Source organism: Neopelma chrysocephalum, unplaced genomic scaffold (genome assembly GCF_003984885.1).
Source record: "Neopelma chrysocephalum unplaced genomic scaffold, ASM398488v2 Primary Assembly neopelma1_44, whole genome shotgun sequence".
Classification (NCBI taxonomy): Eukaryota; Metazoa; Chordata; class Aves; order Passeriformes; family Pipridae; genus Neopelma; species Neopelma chrysocephalum.
The window spans coordinates 5680140-5703489 of NW_020897703.1; the positions used below are offsets into that span (position 1 = coordinate 5680140).

The window sequence follows — 23350 nt, forward strand, 5'->3', positions numbered from 1 at the left end:
GCTGGTATTTTATAAGAGAACTTATAAAGAAAGTTGTTGGTTCTAAAATGCCAGTCTAATAATGAAGAGGTGACATTTAACGACATCCACCCCCATTCAGCAAAGCATTCAGCAGTAAGCACTTTGCTCGAATCCTGTTTACTCAGTGAGATATAATCACAAGAGTCACTTTTGGGTTTATTCCCACATGATTTGTGGACTATTGATAGATCTAAGCACATTTCCAAGCGCTTTGCTGAATAAGGGGCATAGCTATTTAAAGTGATGGTCATATCAACATGGCATTTATATAAGTGGGGAGAATTCGCCACACCATAGATGTTTTTTCATCTTGTTTAAAGCCAGGTAATTTTTAATAGGAAACAAAATCAGCTGAATTCTCACATCTTTTGTAATTCAAGCAAATTAAGGTATGACTCCAAGCCAGAAAATGACACAAAGAAGTGCAGCACTTTCCAAGAATCCTTGTCATTCACAGAAGCAATAAATCACCTGTGTTCACACTCAGATGAGCAGGCCTTTGAAGTATGTTCTTTTCCTAGCACCCATGCAACTCCCATCAATGTAATGGAAGTAAGAGGCATGTGTCAGGAAAAAAACTAATGCCTTTTATATATCTCCAGCTACAGAAAAAAAAAAAAAAGGACTGGATGCAATTATGCAATATTTTGGAGTATGTTGATCCCTACTCTAAATTGCAATTGCATAAAATAACTACAGAACACTCACCACAACGTACTAAAAGTAAAAACACTTGCTAGTGTGACAATTATAGTAAACCACTGGGAAAATATGGTTTATTTTCATGAGCCACTTTTGCTTCTTATGAAGCCTCTACTTCTCTTTAAGACTTCCAGGATGTTTTTATTATGCTTTTGGGGTGTAGCCTTATCGAAGAGGTAGCATCTGAACTATATTATAATAACCTCCATCCAAGCAACTGTCACATCTCCTCTATTAATGTGAGAGAAGTATCAGGAAGAGTAATACCACAGGAATAATAAAAACAATATTTGGATCGATTTTATTAGCTTTTTCTTTTGCAGTAACAAAAACTTGTTAATATATATTTTGGTTCACTGAGAAGAAAAAGCAACCTCTAGAAAGATTGCCAAGTATTTGATGTGGATGAGCATTTCTGCTTGATATAACCACAGAGAATCCAAGATGGGCTATAGCCAAGGCTCCATTTCAGCTGTTTTCTGAGCCATAAAGTACTCAACAGAAGAGTCAAAACTCAATGCTTGCCAAATGTTTTGTCCTTCTGCTAGGTTAACATCACAGCACTTCACTGACAATTGTTTGGAAATGTTTAAACTGAATGTTGCATTTACAGCTTAAATTGACATCTTTCAATTTTCATTGCAATTTCCATTTCTGGCCTCCCAGCACTTGTCAGGAATGCATCACCCTGAGAGAAGGACAGCCTTTTGACTTTCTAATTTGGAGGTTGGGCGTTGGTTGGTTGGATCTGGCTTGGTTTCTCTTTTAGAAACTTTTAAACTTGCACCTGAAAAATCAAAGAGGGAGACAAACTACATTTGGACTCCAAGGCTGCAATCTGATGGGCAGCATTGTGCAGCTGCATTTTCGGACAAGGACACAGTCCAAAGGCAAAGGCCAGGAATAACCCCAGCCAGCAGCATCCCAGATCTACAGCTCCTACTCCTCACTTGCTGTGCCCCAGGAACTGATGATTTCCTGCAGATTGCTGGCCCTCAGTGACTGCTGTGGCCAACAGTGTGCAGTACCCCACTGAAACTGAAGCAATCTTCATATGGGCATGAAAAGAAAGAGTTTTACCCTATGCCTGAAGCCCGTGCTTCAAATCACAACACAGCTCACTGCAGTAGAGGGATTCAGACCATCTCCTTTCCTTTGCAAGCACATCCCAACACGAGGGCAGTAGCAAAGGACAGCCTCAAGTGACTCAATTTTGACATCAGGCTCCTTTGCTTCCCTTGCACATCAATAAATTCCCCTGTGGGTGACACAGTCAAGTTGGCTGGCACCAAACGCGCAACGAAGCCACAACATAACTTAAACCAGCTACAGTCACAGCTACTCACCCTCCTGCAGCGGCAGCGTGGAGGCACGTTCTTCCGAAACTATCGGGGGTGTCTATTTCAAAGCCTGCAGACAGCACGTGCTCATTACTAAACAAGGACACTATGCTATACTTTTGTCCTAGTTAAACCACAGGAAACATCGCAGAGACAGAAAAATCAGTTAGTTGGAAAAAAACAGAACGCAAGCAACTACAGTCAGAGAGAGGTTGTCACGGGAACGGCGAGCAGCTGCTCCGCTTTGGCAGCTCTATAAAAAGAGCTGCAAAGTTGACGAGCGTCTATTTCCACATCCAGCTCTGCGCCACATCCCTATTTACAGCCATGTGACAGGCATTTATGAGGCAGATACTTATCGAGAGGACTGCGACAGCAGGACATAAAGACAGAAAATATGGAGACACGAGGAAGAACCACAGAGTCAGCCTAGACACGAATTGGGGCTGTTTTTATTGCGTGTGGTTTTCAGATCGGAAAGAGGCTTCCAGGAGCGTGCAGGAATATTCATCAAGATGCACAAGGCCAAAGATATAATCCTGGCAGTGCTAACTCTGGTCACCCAGAGCATTTTCTCTTCCTTCCTAGTCTAGTGGTCAAGGCCAGAGGGCACCACAGTTTAATGTAATGGGGTCTGTAATTACTATTTTTCACATTTTTTTATATGCTACAGGATAGTTTAGGGGAAAAAGTAGTGGTAGGACATTTTACATGTTAAGTAATGAAGGAGATTTCTAGAAAAGGCATATGATATGCCTTTTCATTTTTTAACTCATGGGAACTCTTGTCTGGAAAAAAAGGCCAAACAGAATTTGGGATTTGACCCCTGATTAGTGCCTCTTTGAAATGGTTGCATCAGCAAGCTCCTGCTTCTTCTGCTTTGGGCTCTGCTGAGGATCCCAAGACTGCTCTCTTGACTACAAGACACTACACATTCAGTCATTTCTGCTCTTATAGAGCTTTGGCCAGTCTAACTCCTTAACTCGGTATGGATTCAGAAACACACTTTAGTTGTATCTAAAATACATCATCTTTAGTGAGATGTAAATACCTGAGCCAGTGCAGACCCCAAGGAGATAATTTCTGAATTATTCTTTGGGGGGGGGGAAGGTAAGAAACCCCCGAAACAAAACAGTACCTCACATTCCTACAGTTTTAGAAAAGGGTCCTAAATTTCCTTTTTCCTCCTGGTGAATTAATATAAACCCTCTGAACCTGTCAGGAGGAAAGAGCTTTGGGCACGAACGATACAGGATGTGAGGAAGTACCAGCACGCCGTTAGGAAAGCCGCGCACACTCCGGCACACTGCACCACACAGCCAAACACGGCGGCACAGGAAGTCTTTCATTTGAATAGTTCACAACAATGAGCATAAAGGGGCTGTAAGCAGCAGAGACACACACTACTCGAGCTCCAAGGACGCTGTGGGACTGACTTACCCGATGACAACAATTTCCTGCAGCAGTCTGAGTGAGCATTCAGCGCTGCTAAGTGTAAAGGGAACATGTTGTGGATCCCACACCTGAAAGGCACAACAGCCTCGTTACATGGTGTCATGTGAAATTGCAGGTTGCATACAGACACAGCACATCAAAAACTCCCTCCAGAAAGGCAGCATTTTTTTATGCTTTTCTAGGAAGATTCTTCCTTGGTGCCTGCCATTATTTTTATCTGTATTTCCTTAACAGCCTTCTCAGGAGTTAAAAATACTCCGATGCAGCAAAATCTTGGCATTTTGCTTTGAACAGAATGTGGCAGGAAGGTTTCTAAAAATTCAAGGCGAAGCAAAGGTAAGGGAGGAAGAGAGAGAACAGATAATGCTTGGAGTCAATTGCCCAGTGTGGGGTGCACAAATTTCTGCACCAAGTACACATATTGCAACTCCCATTCTGAGCTAAAAGTAAATGCCAAAATCTTCTCTATATATTTCTGAAACTCATTTTTTCTGCACTTAACATCCTTTAGACAATTCTCATGTGGGTTTACAAAGCCTTCCCTTCTTCCCCCTCTCTCTCCTGGGGCTGGAGGAGCTGATGACTCTTCACACTTGCCTTTAGGCTGCCATGTCACAGTTTTCTTCTAGATCATAAGAACTAATAATCTAATTTTCCTATTTGCTCCAGCTACTCTCTTCACACTCCCTTTCACTTTTTCCTCCCTTTAACACATGACCAACCCTCTTTTCAATTACACTACAAACTTCTCAGAGCAGATATGATAGGTAAAAAAAGAAAGGTAGGCACCTATCATTAGGCTAAATCTGTATCAGGCAATCGCATAATTTTTAAACAAGCTGAGCACTCAGCAACTTTAATTAATATCAGCAAATCATTCCAATCCAGTCCCTAGGCATGCCACTGCTTACTGTCTTAGAATACTTTTGGGTTTGGACATCTTGGTGTCTTGTCATTCAGCATTGTTTTATGTAAAGCATTTTGCTATTCTAGAAATATTATCCTACTGGCAGTTCTCCAAGTGCACATAAACACAGACCCTCTGAAGCCAAGCTCGACAAGATTATCATCTACTGCCTGCTTCAGCAGACATATATTTTTAAATTACAAACTCTGGAACAATAGCAGATGGATTCATATCAGTCCTTCATTTCTGCAAGACAATTGGTGGATGGGAGAGTATGATCACCTCATGGAAGAGGATTTCAGATACAGACCTAAAAACAAAGGAACTTGTCTTTCTGCAAGACTCACCATAAATCATAATTACTTATGAAGCTTTAAACAAAAATTAATGTGAATGTTTATAAAGATATTTTGCTCTCTCCAACATTCTATCCAAAAATGCATTTAACCAATTTTAGTTTCTTTTTAAAAACCTTATTCTTTCCAGAATCCACAGGAGTCTTTTTCCTTGGTCTTCACATTAAATGCGTCCTCTTTGCTGCTTCGCTACACTGAGGAGTGACCTGTGGTGCTGTACAAATTTTACTTTTGCTAGAGTCAGCATCTGTATCTTAGAGTAAATCTATTAAGAGAGGATCTGACAGCCTGGTCTTTGAAGAAAACAGCGCGAGTTTCACCAAGGTGCTGCATCTGTACCAACAGGTTGCATTTTCTAGCTGTAGATTCATTTATATAAGGTAATATTGGACATTCTGTGTTGCTGTGCTTCTTCCTACACCCATTTCTCTCCATCTCCTCCTCCACTTAGTTATCTAATGCAATATTATTCATCTTTTAGGTCAAGATTTCCATCCAGCATCTTTTAGCTGGTTTCCATCGAAATACGCTGTCTGCACATCTGCTAACCAGCATCCCACTTCTGCTTGCTGTTCCCACTGGTTCCTCCCATCACTTATACACTTTCTCCTCCAAATGCAGTTGCCTCAAAGACTGATTGAGCTGTCTGCAGTTGTTGCTAACAGCACTGCAGAATATTCTTTACTAAGCCCATTGAAGGAGCTCAGCCAGATTTATTTACATGCAGCACATATGAAAGCACATTTAACACAGACAGTAGGATCATTTTGATCTGCCTGGTATCTCTGAGCCAACTTCTTATTTTACTTATTTCTGCTGCTGGAAAAAGTATTTTATTTGATCAATGTTCCAGTCACCCAACTGTGAAATAGAAATTTCTAGCTGGATAACCCTGACTCCAAGAGTGGGCTATCCCACTGCATCTCATTTTCCCTTAAACCCTCAAGATAATAGACTGAGACAGACTGTACTGGAGAGAGACATAGGAAAAACATACACATCTATTTAGACACCAGGATCTTCATGCTGCATATAGTAATAAAATCCAGTGAGGTTAGCTAAAGCCTGTGGAATTTCATTATCCATGCCAATTGAAGATCTGTTCCACCTTCTGAGTTTGCATGGCGACAGTTGTACTTGACAGAGGAGTATGGCCAAATGTGTTACTTTCTTAAATGCCATCAAGCAAACAAACAAAATACTGAGAGCTGCAAGTATCCTCAAAATTAAAAGCAGCTCATTTGAATTTGAAAGCAGGTTTTCCTAACTAGGTAAGAGAAGTCACTGATTTCTATGGCAGGTTCTAGGTAGAAGACAAATTATGTTTTTGAGACATGCAGAGGTAATTGCCAAAACCTTACATTCATGAAATCAGATGCTGCTATTAAACACTTAGTACAGACACCCCTCATGGCACTGTGTTACCCTGATCTCATACCCCTTTGTTTATGTTCAGGTTTGCTATTTCCTTTCGACAGACTGTAAGAACCTGAACATAATTATACAATACTCAAGTATTAATAATCAAGCACCTGCCAGTATTTGAGTTGACAATACTAATCATATTTTGAGTGCACTCTTGACACATGTGCAAGAGAAAAAAAAATTGAATTGAAGCAGAAAGCGCTAACAACATTTACAAATGTGTCTGATTTCAACTCCTTGTCCTTCTGTTTGAAAAAGACTGCCAAATTCTTCAATTCAGATAAAAGCAGTCCTGTTATTTCAGCCACATGAATATCAGAAACATCAAGACAGGCTCTAGTTATCCTCAGATCAGAAATACTTACTAACATCTGCATTGCAATACTGCATTTCTATTAATTATCCTCTGCCATACCAAAAGATACAAGGCAAAGGAATAATCACTATGCAGGACAGATCATAAACATTAGGTTAATTTAGATACTTAAGAATATACTTTCCCTTGGAAAGCATCTGAATTTTTTTCTAATTAAGTTTCCTATACAAACTCATTGCTATGGACTTCCTGGAAGAACTGTGATCAGGATGGACTTTTTATATATATATATATATACACATATATATATATGTATATGTACTTCCTGTATATTAATACCACTGTTCCACATCAATGCTTCAGGGAAAAGAAGCAGTACTGGCACTACATGTAATAGTGTAACTGGGCACAATAAGAACTTAACAGTTTTCTTCCCCTCCACACTTCCCTATTGTTCATATTTTAGTCCCACGCCCCCCACTGAAGTACAGTACAATTATGCTTATCCATTTTAACCTTCCCACTTCAGAACCTGAGGAGCAATTGTGTTTCCAGGCATCAGACATAACACTTGATCATTAGAAACAGCTCCACTTAGCACCTACTTGGCAGCATCGGCTCCGCTGGTTATGAGTGTGTTAATCAAAAGCTCATGTCCGTATCTTGCAGCCACGTGCAGAGGGGTGTTACCATCCTTATCAACACAGTCGATTTCCCCTCCTGCAAAAGACATTTTCATACAGTTTGACACTGAAAGGTTCAGCCTGAACCAGTGACCACAAGTGTTATTTCTCTCCAGCGAATGCAGCATAACCAATCCAGCCACAGAGACACTAAATTTCAGAGACCAAGAACCAGCACAAAGCAAGCTGTCAGCTGTCAGCCACTGGTGCTGAATGTGGTCTGGCAGCAGCATTTTTACCTCTGCAGTGGTGGGGGAAAGTGGGGGAAAGTGGTGGGAACTGGTGAACAGGATGATATACAAGGGTCAAGTGCATCACTCAGACATGCTGCCCATTTAAGGTACAAATGGATGCCTTGAATTAAAATAACGAGATAAACTGCTGAATAAACTATGCCCTCATTCTTAAAGGCACTGCCACTCAACCTTACCTGTAAGACAACAATGTTAAATGGATTTTGCTCAGGAGGCCATCGGGAACACAAAGCGTGTTGTGTGCTTTTTATGTATCTTACCAAAGAACAACCAAACAGTGCTTAAGTAAACTTTTCCTTATAATTTAGCCTGGCATCTTGTGTTTTATCTTCACAAGCAAGAAAAATAGATTATTTCTTTAATTAGACTATGATCAAATCTCCATTTTCTTTTTGGACTGAAAACTGTAACTTTTTTAGTCTCTCCTTGAAACCCAGGTTTACTGCACTCCAACTATTCTCATCCTTCCAGCTGGCCTGCATCCTTCTGGAAGTAACATGTCGAAAGCCAAAACCAGTACTACAGCTGATGTCTCCCAGTGCTGAGCTGAGCAAAAAGGATTAATTCATGCCTGTTGGCTACGCTCCTGTCTATGCACTCCTGTACTCTGCACAGCACATGTACATCAATGAGCATTTTTTAAAGCACTAAGACACTGTTGACTCATGGTCAACAACCTTCTGATTCTCTACAAAACCCAGATCCTTTCTTAAGGAACTGCCACCCACCTGGCTGTTGCCAATCTGAACTTGTCCAAATGATACTGCTGCCTCCACGTGTGATCTTTCTTTTGCTTCACTTGCATTATAACTTCTGTCTCCAGTTTTACAGGATCATTTTTGGTTCTGACTCCACCTTCTGCCAAACTAACAGTCTATCCCAAATTAATTTTTTTTCTCCAAATGTTAAAAGCACATTTTCTATTCCACTATCCAAGTTTTTAATGAAAATACAGGATAGTTCCAGACCCAGAAAGGAAACTGAAAACTCCTTCACCCACCTTCCATTTCAACAACAAACCATTTATTACTAATCTCTGAGCGTGGTTTTTCAACCAGTTATGCACCAGCACTATAATACTTTTAATACTAAGCTAGTTTGCTGTGAGACTGTTTTATGAAAGCATGTAAAAAGTCTAACGTCAGTATATGTTAATATTTACTACATGTCCACTGTTCACAGGAGATAACAGGCCATAACTGCAACAAGAAAAGTTCTAGTAAAGCACTATACAGTGTCCCTGGAGAAACTGTGGATGCCTCATCCCTGGAAGTGTTCAAGGCCAGGCTGGATGGGGCTCTGGGCAACCTGATCTAGTGGAAGATGTCCCTGCCCATGGCAGGAGAGATGGAATGAGATGATATTTAAGGTCCCTTACAACCCAGGCCATTCTGTGATTTTCTAATGGTAAATAAAGGTCAGTGAAGTGCTTCAACAGATTTCCTGGGATGGAGCCTCCACCAGTGGAGGTCTCCACAAACATTACCTGCCCACAGAAAAGTTGGGGGACTGTACTGTGTTCACAAAGCCTGTTAAAATGCTGTAGAAGAGATTTGTGATATTTTGACTTCTTTTACTCTTGAGAAATCTATGCAAGGTATTGCCCACTTTGGCTGACCTGTGTAAAATTCTCCAGCATTTCTTTTTCCCCATTTTTAAAGATACGTATCACATTTGCAGTTTTCTAATTTTAAAGTAATCCGTTCTTCTCCTACAAGTTGCTAGAGACAGCAACAGGAAATTGAGACATCTTTAGCCAACTCATTAAGTACTGCAGAATGAAACTCCATTTCTTTAAATCATTGACATTTCTCTCTTCCACAATGTCCCATGGCAATGAGGCATAAAGTCACTTGCAATCAGATCTATGTACAATACTAAAATTAGAGGGGCAAAAAATGAAGAAAGAAAGAAGTGAAACCCAAGTAACTTGAGGAGCAGAGATGTGTGAAGGACAGGTGAAAAACTGCCAGTCCTTCCACACATAAATCCAATAGCAAGCAAACAGTGGCTCTAAGTCAGAAAGCATATTAGACTAAACAACTAAAAACTGCATGAAATCACAGTTTCATCCAGTTTGCCCCAGCTCCCTTTTATTATTACTATTTTATTTATCCCAGGAAAGATATGGCAACAATATGCATGATGACCTGAAAGAAGCGTGTTGTACTGGACTCCTTCATTTTAAAATACAATCTTGTTTAAATGTTTCATTACATTTACAGTATAACTGTTCAGCCATCTTCAAGATATCACAGTTCCAAGTCTGGGATTTGGGAAAACAACAAAATCCCCAAAAAATGAACAAATCCCAGACCATCCTGTCTGGTGTGGCCAAAACTGGGAAGCTTAAGTAAAGAATCAGAAACAGCAACCTCTGTCAATCAGAAACAGGCCTCTGCCAGATTCCAACAACGATAACTGTTACACTCTGTACTGCTCTTGGACAAAAAAGATGCCTGATAAATGACTAAAAATCAGGCATCCTGACTATGCCAAATCAAACAAGCTAGTGCTGCTTCTCCCTCTGGAGTATTTATTCAACACTTCATGAAGACAGTGATGAGAGATGAGCGCAGGGAGGTGAGAGAAGTACAGCTGCTGAGTGCAAGGTAGAGAAAATGGTCTGAGCTTTAAGAACACCAGGGCTTCCAAGTTTTATTGGGGGTGGTTTTGGTTTGGAGACCTTTTTTTTTTTTCTTTTTAGTTTTGAAATAATTTGAGAAAGAAAATTGTATTTGCTGCTCAGCGGAAAAAAAGACCTAAATACAGCTTTCAACTCTTGTTTTCAGAATAAGAGTCTGAACAGATCAGCTGGATCACTGTCAGGCAGATTATGAGATTTTGTTAACAACCAAAATCTCAACTTGTGATGACATGATGGAATGAGAGCTGCCAGTGCAGCTCAAAGCCAGAAGTTGATGGAGCAGCCCTCAGAGCAGTCCTTTGGCACTCTAGGCCTGAACAACTGAAAATTGCAACGTTGGAAATACCTTATCTTTTGGAGAATCATTAAACAAGCACAGAAACTCACCATTCTGAATGAGGGTCTGTGACCGTGTGAACCTCCCATGGACAGCTGTCATGTGCAGTGGGCTCTTCCCATCCTTACTCTTAACAGAAACAAAAGAGAAACCCAACCATTTAACAAGTAAAGCAGTGGTAACAATTTGAAGACTCTCAGCTCAACATCCTACAGCTATTCTTCAGATAAAAACTCTGCTGACTTCAAAAGATTGCAGGAGTGAACCTATGAATGATGTCAAACGCAGAAGGTGTAAGCACACAGGTAAAACAGTTCCTCAGCAACGAGTAGGAAACGGGCCAGAGTGGAGCCTGTCTTTACAGCCTGGTGGTACACAATACTTGCTAAAAACCCACAGATATAGGACATATTATTCTTTGACGTTGTTTTGAGGTAACACATCCCATTCGGTCATTTCCCTTAACTTTTGCAACAAGGGGAATAAAGAACAGCAAAGGAACCATAAAACTAAGTAGGAGAGCAGTCTGTGAGAAACTTCCTGTTTATCAATCTGTATTTTATAGACAATCCCTGAATAAAAACTACCATACTAAAAAATTGTTGTTAATAAATTTCCACACAATCAAAAATAAGATGTCTACAAAAGACCAGTAGAAAACAGGGAAGGCTTATGAAGGGAAAGGTTCAATGAGTAGGGAACATTGTTTTGGGTTCTAGGGAAAGAAACAGACTGGGGAAGCTGAGGAATGAGAAAATAGCACAGGAGTGGTACCAGCCTCACTACTCACATCACTTCATGTTTATGGGCAAGGGGTTTCACCTTTGTTGGCAAGCACAGTACCCAATTTCATTTTAATAATTCTGAGTTTAAATAGTGCACGGACTATTCACTGATCTCAAAGGACTTGCCACAGGTGTTAAATGTCAGGAATTAAATGCTAGTTTTATACATGGGACACAGAAACACGGAGTTTAAACTAAAGTAGTCAAAATCTTATATGAACTCAGAGACCTCAAGTCTTCTGGTACCTATACCACTACCCTCTGTTCGATAACAGCAAGTGCCTTTCAGCTTCATCAAGATGTATCAATTGTGCCTCAAGAACATTCAGATATCCTAAGCAGAATCAGACTTTGTAAGCTTGGGCTCTAAAGTAGGTAACAAGTAACCTTCAGCTCTTATTCCCTGAAAGGCAAAAGGAACTGTTTAGAATCAGGTTTAATTATATTCACATTATAGGGGGAAGGAAAACACCAGAAAGGAATAAGTTCCTTGACTTACCACCATCTCCTGAGATAACATTTTGACAGAGCTCCTGAGACTATATTTTAGTACTGGTTTGTGCATTCAAGAAAGTGGCTGGCCTAGAGTTTAAAGCTGCCATTATATTTATCAAGGCACTAAGAGCTCCTCTGCTGGGAAGTAATCTCACCCAAACAGTTTAATGATCAACATTCTCAGCATCACTCTAATTCCATCAAGGATTTAAAGCCATGCTGTACTCATTATTACAGTTTCTTCCTGAGGTATGCAAATAGGATGAAGTAAAACTATAGAGCTGGAATGCAAGTTTTACCTGAATATTAACATCTGCCCCATTATTCACTAGTAGTTCAAGACACAGTGCTCCGTGCGTGGAGGCAGCAGCAAAATGCAAGGGAGTGAATCCATTATTGTTAGGCTGATTTACATTAGCACCATAGTCAATCAGCTCATTAACAACAGAATCCTGACCATTGTAACAGGCAATGTGAAGTGCAGTATTTCCATAGATGTTCATTTCATCAATCTAAAATGAGACAAGGAGATATAGTTAAAATTACAGATATCAGCTTAGCATTTTACATAATGCATCATACACTACAAATGGAAATAGCTGGAGGCTTGAACTGTCATAGGGCATATTTCTCACCAGCAAATTTCATTGACAAAATACACTCCCAGACAGCTTAACTTGGAATGCTTTACCTTTACTATTATTAACTTCCTATCTTTCTGGCGATTTCTAAAAGCCAGTAGGAAGCTTAAAGCTGATAGCAGGACTACGTAATGATGAAGATGATGACAAAAATCCTAACAACCTGGAAAGCTTTTACATGTAGGTGGAAAAGCAAGACAAATAAAAAGCTCACAATCTTTACTTTTAAAAAATTACAACAGCGACTATTGAGTTTTTGTGAACAGAACCCAGGTGTAAGAGCTCTTTCCACACATTTATTTTGGAAGTGGAATGAAGGAATCTGAGTGAAAGAAAGGTTAAAAGTGAATAGCCATTTATGGTTCAATAAGAAACCACTTTCAGTAGCTCAGTGTTATAAAGATGTAATTATATTACTTCTTGATGACCAACTTAGTATTCAACTGCTGTTCTCTAAAACAGGACAAGACAGATTGTACAAGACTCAGACACAGCATGAACAGCCTTCCATGAAATACAAGTGTCTCAAAGATCATATCCCCAGTGGTGGAGAATGTGGAAGTTAAAGCAGTGCTATGCTAGTAATTACCTAATAACAGGCAACACCTATTTCCCTTCAACTTCACAGCCAACAGACTGTGAACATGTACTTCTGACAATTTTTTGGCATGTCAAGTGAGCTGAAGATGCAATGGCAAATGCGATGGCTTTATTTGCCATCTCTGATTAACTGTCTGATTAGTGCAGGCTCTTCTGGTCATCCCATCACTGCTTTGAGGAGATGGCAATAAAGAGAAGTCTGTGCCCTGAAAAAAGTTATTTTCCACAGTGAAAATAATCCTTCTCCTTCCCTCCATCAGCTACAGAGGAAACATGGGTCCCTAAACTGAAACATCCTGAACTGCTGTCTAGGTAAAGTATGTAGTGTATATGTTAAGAATAACCACATATCATATCAAAGGAAATGCTGAGTCAAGGAAAATTTCATTAGTCCATCTTCTTCTGCAGGAACAGCATATATTTCCTGATTTCTTCAGCAAGGTGGCCTGGAATTTACTGTCCATATCAGACTTTCTTTAATACAGTATGTTTCCTGACTCTTGAACTAATAAACTACATGAAGCATGAGGTGGTCCAGAAGATGGATCTCTTTTGTTTAAAAGCTCTGCCAATGTCTTTAGCAGCATCCATAAGAAAAAAAGAAAAGACTATCTCTAAATATGGAGAAACATGGACGCTACAAAAGTGCACATTACCACATACCTCCACCCCCAGGTTAAGGAGTTGTTTCACAATATTAATCTGTCCATTGGATGCAGCTGCATGAAGTGGGGTATAACCCTTCTTGTCTTTACAAGTCACTTCTGCACCGTGATTAATCAGTAAGGCAACAACTTCCAGGTGACCTTCAAAAGATGACAGACGTTATCAATGAATACATCATCCTACAGCATCGCTTCTCCCAAATTACTGCTTTCTTACTAATGCACTGCCCTTTCACTGCTATTTTAAAATGCTCCCACAGTTTTACAATGGGGAAAAAAAAAAAGCATTTTTATAAATGTTCCCAATTCTAGGCCCCAGGCTTTGTCAAGAAATCCATGCATTCATCTTTCCCGAATGTGTCAAATTTCTCTTTACTGAATTAGTTTTCCAGTCACTAAAAGAACAAAACCACACTTCTTTTCCATTTATTTCTCTAAGACTAACAGTTTGTGTTTTAATCTCAGAACAGTGAGCACAGGAGCATGGCAATAAAAGTCTCCCAAAACAGCATCCTATAGATGTCCTCTGCAAACACACCTATTAACACTTCTTGTTTTTTTGTTAGTGATAAAAAAAATAACCTTAATAAATTATAAAATGGAGGTATCCTCTTAGCCAGCACTATTGAGGACATAGAAAACTAAATTTCAAATGCAGGATCTAGGAAACTGTATAGACAAATTCCAAGTGTCCAAAGATAATTAAGCATTCAATATACTATGTGAGGGTTTACAGGATAAGATGCTCAGGTCTCATTATCTAAATTCTGTCTAAATTGCACTACAGGCTCCTAAATTCCATTGCTAATTTAGGCCTTAGATGTTATCTAAATACTTTTAAAAGTACATCGCGAACTTCTGAAAATATTTAAGTGCAAAAGAGATGTGGAATTGTACAGCACAATGGAAAAGCCTTTCACATCTACACAGTGGAGTTCAAAGTTCTGTAGCTCAAAAGCCACATCGCAGTTGTTGGCAAGAGCCTTCCCATCTGTCTGTGTGTATCAAAAAAACCACACAATATGCTTTTCTCACAGTTTGAAATCTCCTATTATCTCACTTCCAAAAGTGCCAGGATTTAAATCAAGATTTTTGACAGGTCAAATTAAAGAGTTCCTGGCGGAGGGCACACAACTCCCAACAAACTGTAATCTGAAATATAAAGTGCTTGGCCAACAAAAGCTCTTGAACAAGCATGACCACTATCACAAGCAACCTTTTTCTAGTATTTTTAAATTATAATGCCTCACTGCAAGAAATTTTCCTTTAACTTGGAAGGAATAATAAGCTCAATTGATTTAATTAAGAAGTATTTGGTAACACCACTGATGTTTTGAACAGATAAATTGGTTGCTCTTGTCCACTCTGGAATAAAAGATGATAATTTGCTCCTAACAGGAAGAAATCACCTATGAAGCATTTCTTAAGAACATCATAATTTAGCTACACTATAAACTTGGATTTATGACCAAGTAGTTATCTGCACTTTATATAAAGTAGTCTTTAGCAAAAACTGAAACATAACCTGTTGTTTTTCAAGCCCAAATATAGTTCAGGATGGAAATAGAGCCAGGATAAAAAAAACAAATTGAAAAAATCAACACAAAAAGCCCACAATTAACTATCTTAAAAAGGAAATCACAGCCAAGATCTCACTAGCTGCAAACCTATAAATGGACAGAGTTTATTTAGATCCACTGAACCCTTCCCTCTTCAGGGTAATTACAACACTCACTTTCCATGGTCAGATCTGTTCTTGTTCATTTTGAAACATGCCATTTATTTGTGATAGGAAGTTAAAAAGCAGGAGCAACAGCCCAAGCCTTACCCATGTACGCTGCCCAGTGAAGAGCTCTTCTGTCCTTTTTGTCAAAAGCGTTGATGTTTGCCCCCTTGGCCAAGAGCAAGTTCACCATCTAGAAGTAACAACAGCAAGTAAACCAACCCTATAGATCACACACAACAGGTTATAACAAATCAATCTACCAATAAAGTTGAGACCATAAAACGCTGCATTTGAATGATAAATTTGTGAATGACACAAACTGTTCAAAGATGTGTGCATTAACCACATGCACCAGTGACAATTATGAGGAACTAGGACAAGTTCTGTGTCCACAGAGGGGAAGTGAGAGCATGGAGGGGGCTACTACTGCAGTGTGCTTCAAATCCAGCTTGGCAAACTACCTGGAAGAGAAACAGTTTTGGAAGTGAAACTTTGCTCTTAATTTTAATGTTAAGACCAATTTAAGTGGTTTCCTTGTGGACTGGGACAAGACTCCTCCAGAGTGAGTCATAACAAACCCAAAGATCTGCTTGATTTTCCACAAGGAGTGTCTATCCCTTGCCACACCACAGTGATTTTCTTTAAGTTCCCACATGCCTACAGTGGTGTGGACAGCACCGGGTTGTTTCCTGTGCAGTGCTGGCCTTTTAGACAGCACAGCTAAGAGGTGAAAAGCTGCCTTCCCCATTGTCAATCATTCAATATGAAATGTAAGAAAAATGGGGGGGAGGGGGGTGAAAAATGAAAAAAGAATGGAAATCACAGTAAGTCCAATTTTCAGCTAAACATTTTAAAGTCATAAACTACAGATGGTTGTCTTCCTCTCTTACACTGTTTTGCCACAGGGATCAACGAATAATAGCAGATATTCAGTCCACATTTCTGATATTCTCTATCCAAAAGCTTTAGATTATGATGGTTAGACACAAACATTACTGCCTTTTTCCTACAGTGCAGTGCAGTATTTTAAAGGCCAAACACCATCATCTTACAGGAACTGCCATTCCTCTTCCTTCTTTTAATTACAGTACAACTGACCAACTTTTGCTGACAGAAGCCTACTGCTCCAGTCTAAGAGTTTTTCTTCAATATCTTGGTCATCAGGTGTGAAATGGAGAAATGAGGATCATTGTACCCAGATCTAAAGATTCTAGCAAAATCATTTACATAGGGGCTTTATTTACAAAACTATAGTTTTTCTCATATAGTTAAACAGTAATAATAATAGAAGGGTTTGCTTGTGTAAGTAGAAAAACAGAAGCACATTTTCTAGAAGACTAATTAGAAAAGCTGAGTGACTGGATCTCACACAGCTGCACGTTTCTTCAGTAAGAAATGAATCCACCAGTTTTCCATTCTTTCCAATCTGCCACTCTTATTTTCACAGGCAGTTCAGAGGACAAAGATCCAAGGACACCCTGGAGCAGCTGGAAGCAGTGGCACAGCCAGCTCTCCATGTCTGCATGCACATCTCCCTTGCACGCTGGCTCTACACAGGTGCTTTCCAGCCACTGTCCTGTTCCCGCAGGTAGGAAACCTGTCACTCAGTTTGGAAAGCAGCTGAGCGGCAGGAATCGCGGGGGTCAGGGTTGTGGGGGTCAGTCTGGACGCAGCCACAGCAGGTCAAGTGCATGAAATGGGAAAACAAATCAGTAAGCCCGTGATCAGCCAGGCCCTTGGGCAGCTCACCTCGATGTGGCCGTTGAGCGCCGCGTGGTGCAGCGCCGTCCGGCCCCCGCGGTCCGACACGTTGACGCTGCTGAGCAGGGGGATGATGATCTCCGCGCACTTCACCGCCTTGTTGGCAGCCGCCACGTGCAGCGGCGTCTGCCAGTTCTTGTCCCGGGCGTTGACGTCGGCAGAGTGCTTGATCAGCACCTGCACTGCCTCCTGAAACGGCAGCACAGCGACAGCCTGACCCAGCGGTCGGAATAAAGGCTCGGCCCATCTTCTTGACAGCTCAGTCACAATGCCTGTGCACATTATTACTCATGCACAGCACACTTGGCCAGGAGGAGGGAAGGAGAATAACATTTATCAAAACAACCTCCCAGGGGACTGAAATGGCACTGTTCATTCAAATGCCAGAGCACACATTACCGCTGCTGCCATTTAGAGCAGTGGTCTCACAGTCCAAATTTCCCAGTTGGATTTGAGGATGTCCAAAGAGCCTAGTCTGTTCAGTCGATTAAGCTTCAGTACCACAGTCATCAGAACTGTGCTCTCAGTGAAGAAATGAATGTACTGATTTGAGGCATTACTACCACTGCTGGTGGGCTCAGCCGTGGCCAGCAGCAGGACCGTCCCGGAGCTGCCTGGTATTGGCTCTGTCGGACATGGGGGAAGCTTCCAGAAGCTTCTCACAGATGACACCCCTACAGCCCCCCACAACCAGAACCCTGACATGCAATCCCAAGACATATTGTTATAGGAATCACTTATAAACTGAAAAGCGTGTCATTTTGGACAGTAAAATAACAGCAAATTGCTGTTAGTTGTATTTATAAACAGGAAAAATGAGACAATAAAGAATTTGTGAAAACAAAGTTTTAGCTTTGCAAAAACATGAGAACACTGGTGTCCCCAAGTTAGCATTAGCATTCCTTTTCTCCCTAAGGGCTAAGCATAGGCCAAGGGTCTTCACTGCAGTATCCATTCTGTCAGCCTGAGACCAAACAACATCTTTTAAGGTTAATTTTGTTGGTTAAAAATGAATATTTCCCAGTGAGAAAATGTGTTGTTCTCTCTTGAGAGTCTGTCTCACTGGAGAATTCACAATCAGTTCTTTTCTGCTTCTGCTCACGCATCTGCCATTAAGCAAGTCAGAGGAGAAACACAGTTTTTCTCAAAATTACATTTCATCTCCTCTTCCTTTTTTCTCCATGAACAAACAAAATATGAAGAAACCACTGGGGACACAGTAGCATTCAAGTAGCCTTGTCTGCTAAATACAACTCACATCTGGTAAGTGGGAGAGCCCTAGTCCTACACAGCACCTTATTCTTTTTCCATAAACTGAAAAGTTTTCTGGTAAGCCCAGCCAAAATTTTATTAATGAATAACAAATGCACACAGTATGTTTAAATAGCACTTTCATATCTAGAATGGCCCAGGAGAGCGCCTGCAGTCTGTATCAACAGTACATACATTAGTAGGAGTAGTATTTCTTTGTCCTCAAATGATCTCAGCAATTTCATTTTCTACAGCCACCTCACAAACTGTTCTCTAACAGATTTTTTCAGTTAGTGACATTGCATCTCTTGCAGCATCAATAATGATATATGGCTGTTGATGTCTCAACAGGATTTTGCTTTTTAAATTACAGGACTACTATTTTAAAAGTCATCTAAATGTAATTCACTGGAGACCTACTCAGCTGGGACATGAAGTCAGCAGGAAAATTCATGCACTTTTAATGAAAGAAAGAAAAAGTGAAAGGAGAATTTTTCAAAGTAAATAATAAGGACTGAAAAGCCTAAACTAAAAATACCTAGACTTTTAAAAAATAAAACCAAAAAGCCCATTTACACATTTTTGTTTACATCTGTTACAATCTGCTGCTCTATCAGTTTTGGGATCAAAAGTGAAGAGTCCTTATGGAGAACTTTTAATTCTGTTGCTTTTGAGAGCATGACCTTTTATTAATATAGTTTCTACATATGCATGCAGTGCACAGTTACGGTGTAAGCCTCTGCAGTCAGTGTCTGTAGCTATCCCAAATTATCACAGTGAAATATCTTTACTTTTCCAACTATATAAGGCTGAAACTGATAACATCCATTAACAATCCTACACAGTCACACCAGAGCATTGTTGATTTGTAAATAAACATTTAAATCCCTAAAGCCCACTTGAAAAATCATTAAGATATAAGTAAAAATGTGTTCATGCTTTTAATCAACACATAAAAAGGGTTCAAGGAAACAGATTCTGAATCCTGTGAAAGCTTCATAGCGAAAGATTGATACTAAACTTATAATTTCTTGGTGATCATTCTGAAAACAACTGTGCTCACAAGAACTTCAAAAACTACACTGAGTCCTACTGGTCCCTTAATTCATCTCCAAGTATCAATGTGAGCTATGAATTCACCTACTGCTATCTACTAGTATCACTATTGCAGCTTGTGTAATAAAGTAAAAAGCAGAACTGAAAGAGCCTCAAAAATGCTAAATCCTGTTTCAAAATTATTACCAAAAATAGCAGTTATATTATAAATAACAAAGAAAAAAGGCCAGGAGAAGAAAGTTACATGTGTTTATAAAATATATAGCAGACCACAAAAAAGGCATCAAAGGCCCTCCCCTGCTGCCTCACTAACGCACCTGGGTACTCATCGTGAGGTACCACAACTGCCAGCACATTTTCTCATTGTGCTTCAGCTGACAAAGAGTTAAAAATGAGACTCAAACCCACAGAAAGACATACATTTTTTGTTAGGACTGTCACTGACAATAAAAATCATGTACTCTGACACATCCAAAAGAAGAAACCAAGCACACTGCAATTCCCGCATCAGAAAGACTGTGGCTGTTTTTTAAGGTTTAAGTCTGATCTTTGTTTTCCAACATGGCTTTTTGTATTTTGCTTCATTACAGCATTCATACTCTATCAGATATTCCTTTCAGAGGGTTTCAGTGGATGCCAGCAGCTGGGAAGCTCAGCCAGCAGCCAAACAATGCCCAAGTTCAGAAGCGAGCCCAGGATTCCTGCCTCCAGGCTTGGCAAGCGCTGGGACTGTTACGGAGGTGATTCGAGTCCATCAGTCTCTGGAAGACAGCCACCCACTGTCTCTTTTACAACCCCTCCCCTCATCCCCAGCAGCCAATTCAGTCTGCAGTTGGGCTCACTGTTAACTAAGTATTAGGGGGATAAGAGTAGACAGGGAGATCTACAATGGAAAGCCAAGAATAATGGTGCTGTTGAAAATACAGTCATGCCTGACCTGCATTCCTGATAGTTATTGCTGCTCCTTTTTAAGACAGCAACAGAAGAGGTACAACATGATGCCAGAAGATTTTTATTTGTCAAGTAGAAGAAATATAGGCAAACCCTCCCTCACGCATGAATCAAATGCATTAGCAGAAAACCTAACGGATGCCTTGAAATGCAATTAACCAAAACAAACTATGTAATGTGTGTTGGATCACATCCACATCCACTCCCTTCTGGCACATGCACAGCATCTACATATCCACACGGATTTATTCCTCTTTATTTCACCACTTGAAAATGATGTGGGCACTGTAGACCACTGTGGACTCTATCCCACGCCAACCCTGGTCACCTACTCCAGCTGATGGTTGCTCAGTATGACTTGCTACGGTAATGTAAAGCAAGGTGAAAATCATCCACATTAAGGCTCAAAAGCAGCTATAACTAAGTTGTAAAAGCTGGCCTCCAGCTGCAATGCTACAGGCCCTGTATGCAGAAAATGCTTTCCCTCTCTGCCTCACCATGCCACCTACTACGGTTCTCAAGGGTTTGCTTTTCCCCCCAGCATGCAGCTTATGTGCAAAAGCAGGGTTATCAAATCTTACTCACTTCACTTCTTGAAGCAACTGCCCGATGGAGAGGAGTCAGCCACATATTGTCCTTGGCATTAACACGAGCGCCTGCAAATAAACAGCAGAGGTTACATCCACGCCTTGGGTGCGACATTGAAAGCCTTGCCCAACTGCTTCCTAGTAACAAGAGCTGAGCCGTATGTGGCACTCTCAGTGTTCCCCAGGACTCTCCTGGCACCCTGTTCACCTTGGAAATGCATTTCCAGATGTCTGATAGATAGGAGCTGAAGTGTGATTGGGAAAGAAAGGAAATGGATAGGTAGGACTATTTTTACGAATTGCTTTGTTTACAGGACACTAAAGAAGTAAGATTTGTTGCAAGGAGTTATGTATGTACACATGTGTCTACGTATAGGCATTTTTTTAGATCTACTGATACAAAGTGAAAGAGAGCAGCCCTTTGCTTAGAGCACTGCTGCTGTGTGAAGACAGAAGGAAGGGAACTAACCTGAACCGCCTCTTGCCTTCAGCTGCATCAGACAGAACACTAAAAAATGACCACTTCTCTGCTTTGCAAATCGTGCTGGGATCAAGAAAACACGATCAGGAAATGCTCAGGCTGGGGACAAAACTGGGCACTTATTACATCAGGTTCTGTGAGTGTTACTCAGAAAACATCAGAAGGCGAGGGATGAAGGAGACCACCTGTTTGCCTTCTGTGCAGTTCAGTGCTAATGGGCGCTCTGAGAAAGGCAGCTGCACAAGAGGATGGGTTTGGGCTGGCTTGCCAGAGAAAAAGGATAAAGGAAGCATATTTAACTACAGTGGTTCTGGCTGCCTGTAGACCAAAGGGAGTTAAAAAAAAAAAAAAAAAGAATCGTCTAGCTTTGTGTAATAAAACAGACAGATTTGTTTGCAGGAAATGTGACACCGCAGAAAGGAAATTCACTGATAAGGACTAGAGAAACTAATTTTAAAAATTGTTTAAATTCTATTGTAATTCTATTCTAAAAATATTGTACCTTTCAGGTCTGCAGGTAGCAGCATTATTCTGAGAACAGTAGCATATGCAGAAAAAGAACCATAGAGAAGCACAAGTGTCATGCATATAGCCTGAATGAGCCTCTGAACTTCATGAACAAAGGGTTTCTTAAGCTTCATTTTGAACCATAACTTAAATGCATACAAAAGCCTGTAATTAATAAATCCCACTCTCTGAATCAGAATCACTTTCTGAGAGCTGATTCTCAGGGATATTAAGATGCTTGACTTTGAATCACAGTGTTTATTGGGAACTGTGCTAGATAATCAGAGAAGAAACAAGTTCTTGCATATTTCCACAAGTCAGGATGCAATTTTTTGGCTGCAATAAAGAGAAAGTCACTTTCATAACTATTCCAACAATTAGAGGCAATCCTCCAAACTCACCTCAGAACCTGGTGGTACAACTTGCCCTCTGGGAAAACACCCTTTAGAAAAGACAGCAGTTTCAAAGGGTTTTCTAATAAATCTGTCTAAGTAAGGAAGCTATTAGCTTATTTTATCTTCCTGAGAAGGCCATTACAGTTAATACATATTAGTATCCTGCCTTTTTCCTACACTACGTAAGGCAACAACCTTCTCCACCATCAGGAAGCTGACACCTGCCTTCAAGGCCCCTTTGATTATCCTGACTTGGCCTGGTAGGGGTCTTGGGGATGCAAACTGCCTAGATGAATTCCTAGTGATTGCCACCAAATACCTCTTCTTGTGTTTAGAAATTTATTTTCTATTTGCCTTGTGGTTTTACCTCATGTTCTTAACGAAGGTTTCTTTTACTTTATTTCTACTGATTCACTAATTCCTAGCAGCAGATGGTTGCAAATCAGAAAGGCTTATGTGTGGAGTAGCAAAGTGTGACAAGTATATTATTCCTCAGTATTCAACAACTCCAGCGGCATTGGTATGAAGATGATTAGAAAACTTAGAGAAGTGTCTCCATCAGTAGTTATTCATGCCCTTCACTGATCCACTTACCCTTTGAGAAACTGAAATAGTTGCCAAGAAAGCAGCTAAAGAAAATAATAAAAGGAAAACAATACCAGTATAAATAAAATAACACCCAGCATGCTATCAGCCTTTTCTTTTTCAGCTGTTTTACAATTTTCTTTACCTCTCTTTGCCTCTTTACGTGAAACAGTGAAATTGCTCTTATGTATCTAATTCAATGCATCAGTTGAATATGTTTCTGATTTCTGTTTTTAAGGAGCTACACAATTCAGCTGTTGCCTGTTACAGGAGCTGCAGTTGTCCATTTAGTGAGGTTGCACATTTCCTGAAGAGACATTTCAAAATATTTCTCCCTGGCCTACCCATTTCCTTCACCAAAATTCAGCTTTTGGGTTCCCAGCAGTTCCTTCCAGTCAATGGTTAATAACAATGAAAATTT

At 40.3% G+C, this 23350-nt stretch overlaps 1 protein-coding gene across 13 annotated transcripts in view; it reads right to left on the reverse strand.

The window, feature by feature from the left end:
• Positions 1 to 23350, reverse strand: part of ANKRD44 (ankyrin repeat domain 44) — a 136324-nt gene that overhangs the window by 39386 nt on the left and 73588 nt on the right. For 7 of the 13 annotated variants that reach the window (XM_027678166.1, XM_027678168.1, XM_027678163.1 and 4 more), the window contains exons 4-12: positions 20960 to 21030; positions 17105 to 17305; positions 15458 to 15545; positions 13628 to 13770; positions 12023 to 12235; positions 10494 to 10572; positions 7128 to 7242; positions 3504 to 3586; positions 2070 to 2133 (exon numbers count right to left, since the gene is read on the reverse strand). In XM_027678166.1, coding sequence (XP_027533967.1) covers positions 2070 to 2133; positions 3504 to 3586; positions 7128 to 7242; positions 10494 to 10572; positions 12023 to 12235; positions 13628 to 13770; positions 15458 to 15545; positions 17105 to 17305; positions 20960 to 21030 — 1057 coding nt within the window. Of the gene's footprint in view, positions 1 to 2069; positions 2188 to 3503; positions 3587 to 7127; positions 7243 to 10493; positions 10573 to 12022; positions 12236 to 13627; positions 13771 to 15457; positions 15546 to 17104; positions 17306 to 20959; positions 21031 to 23350 lie in introns of all 13 variants that reach the window. The other 6 variants (XM_027678165.1, XM_027678164.1, XM_027678167.1 and 3 more) reach the window with 1 other exon arrangement.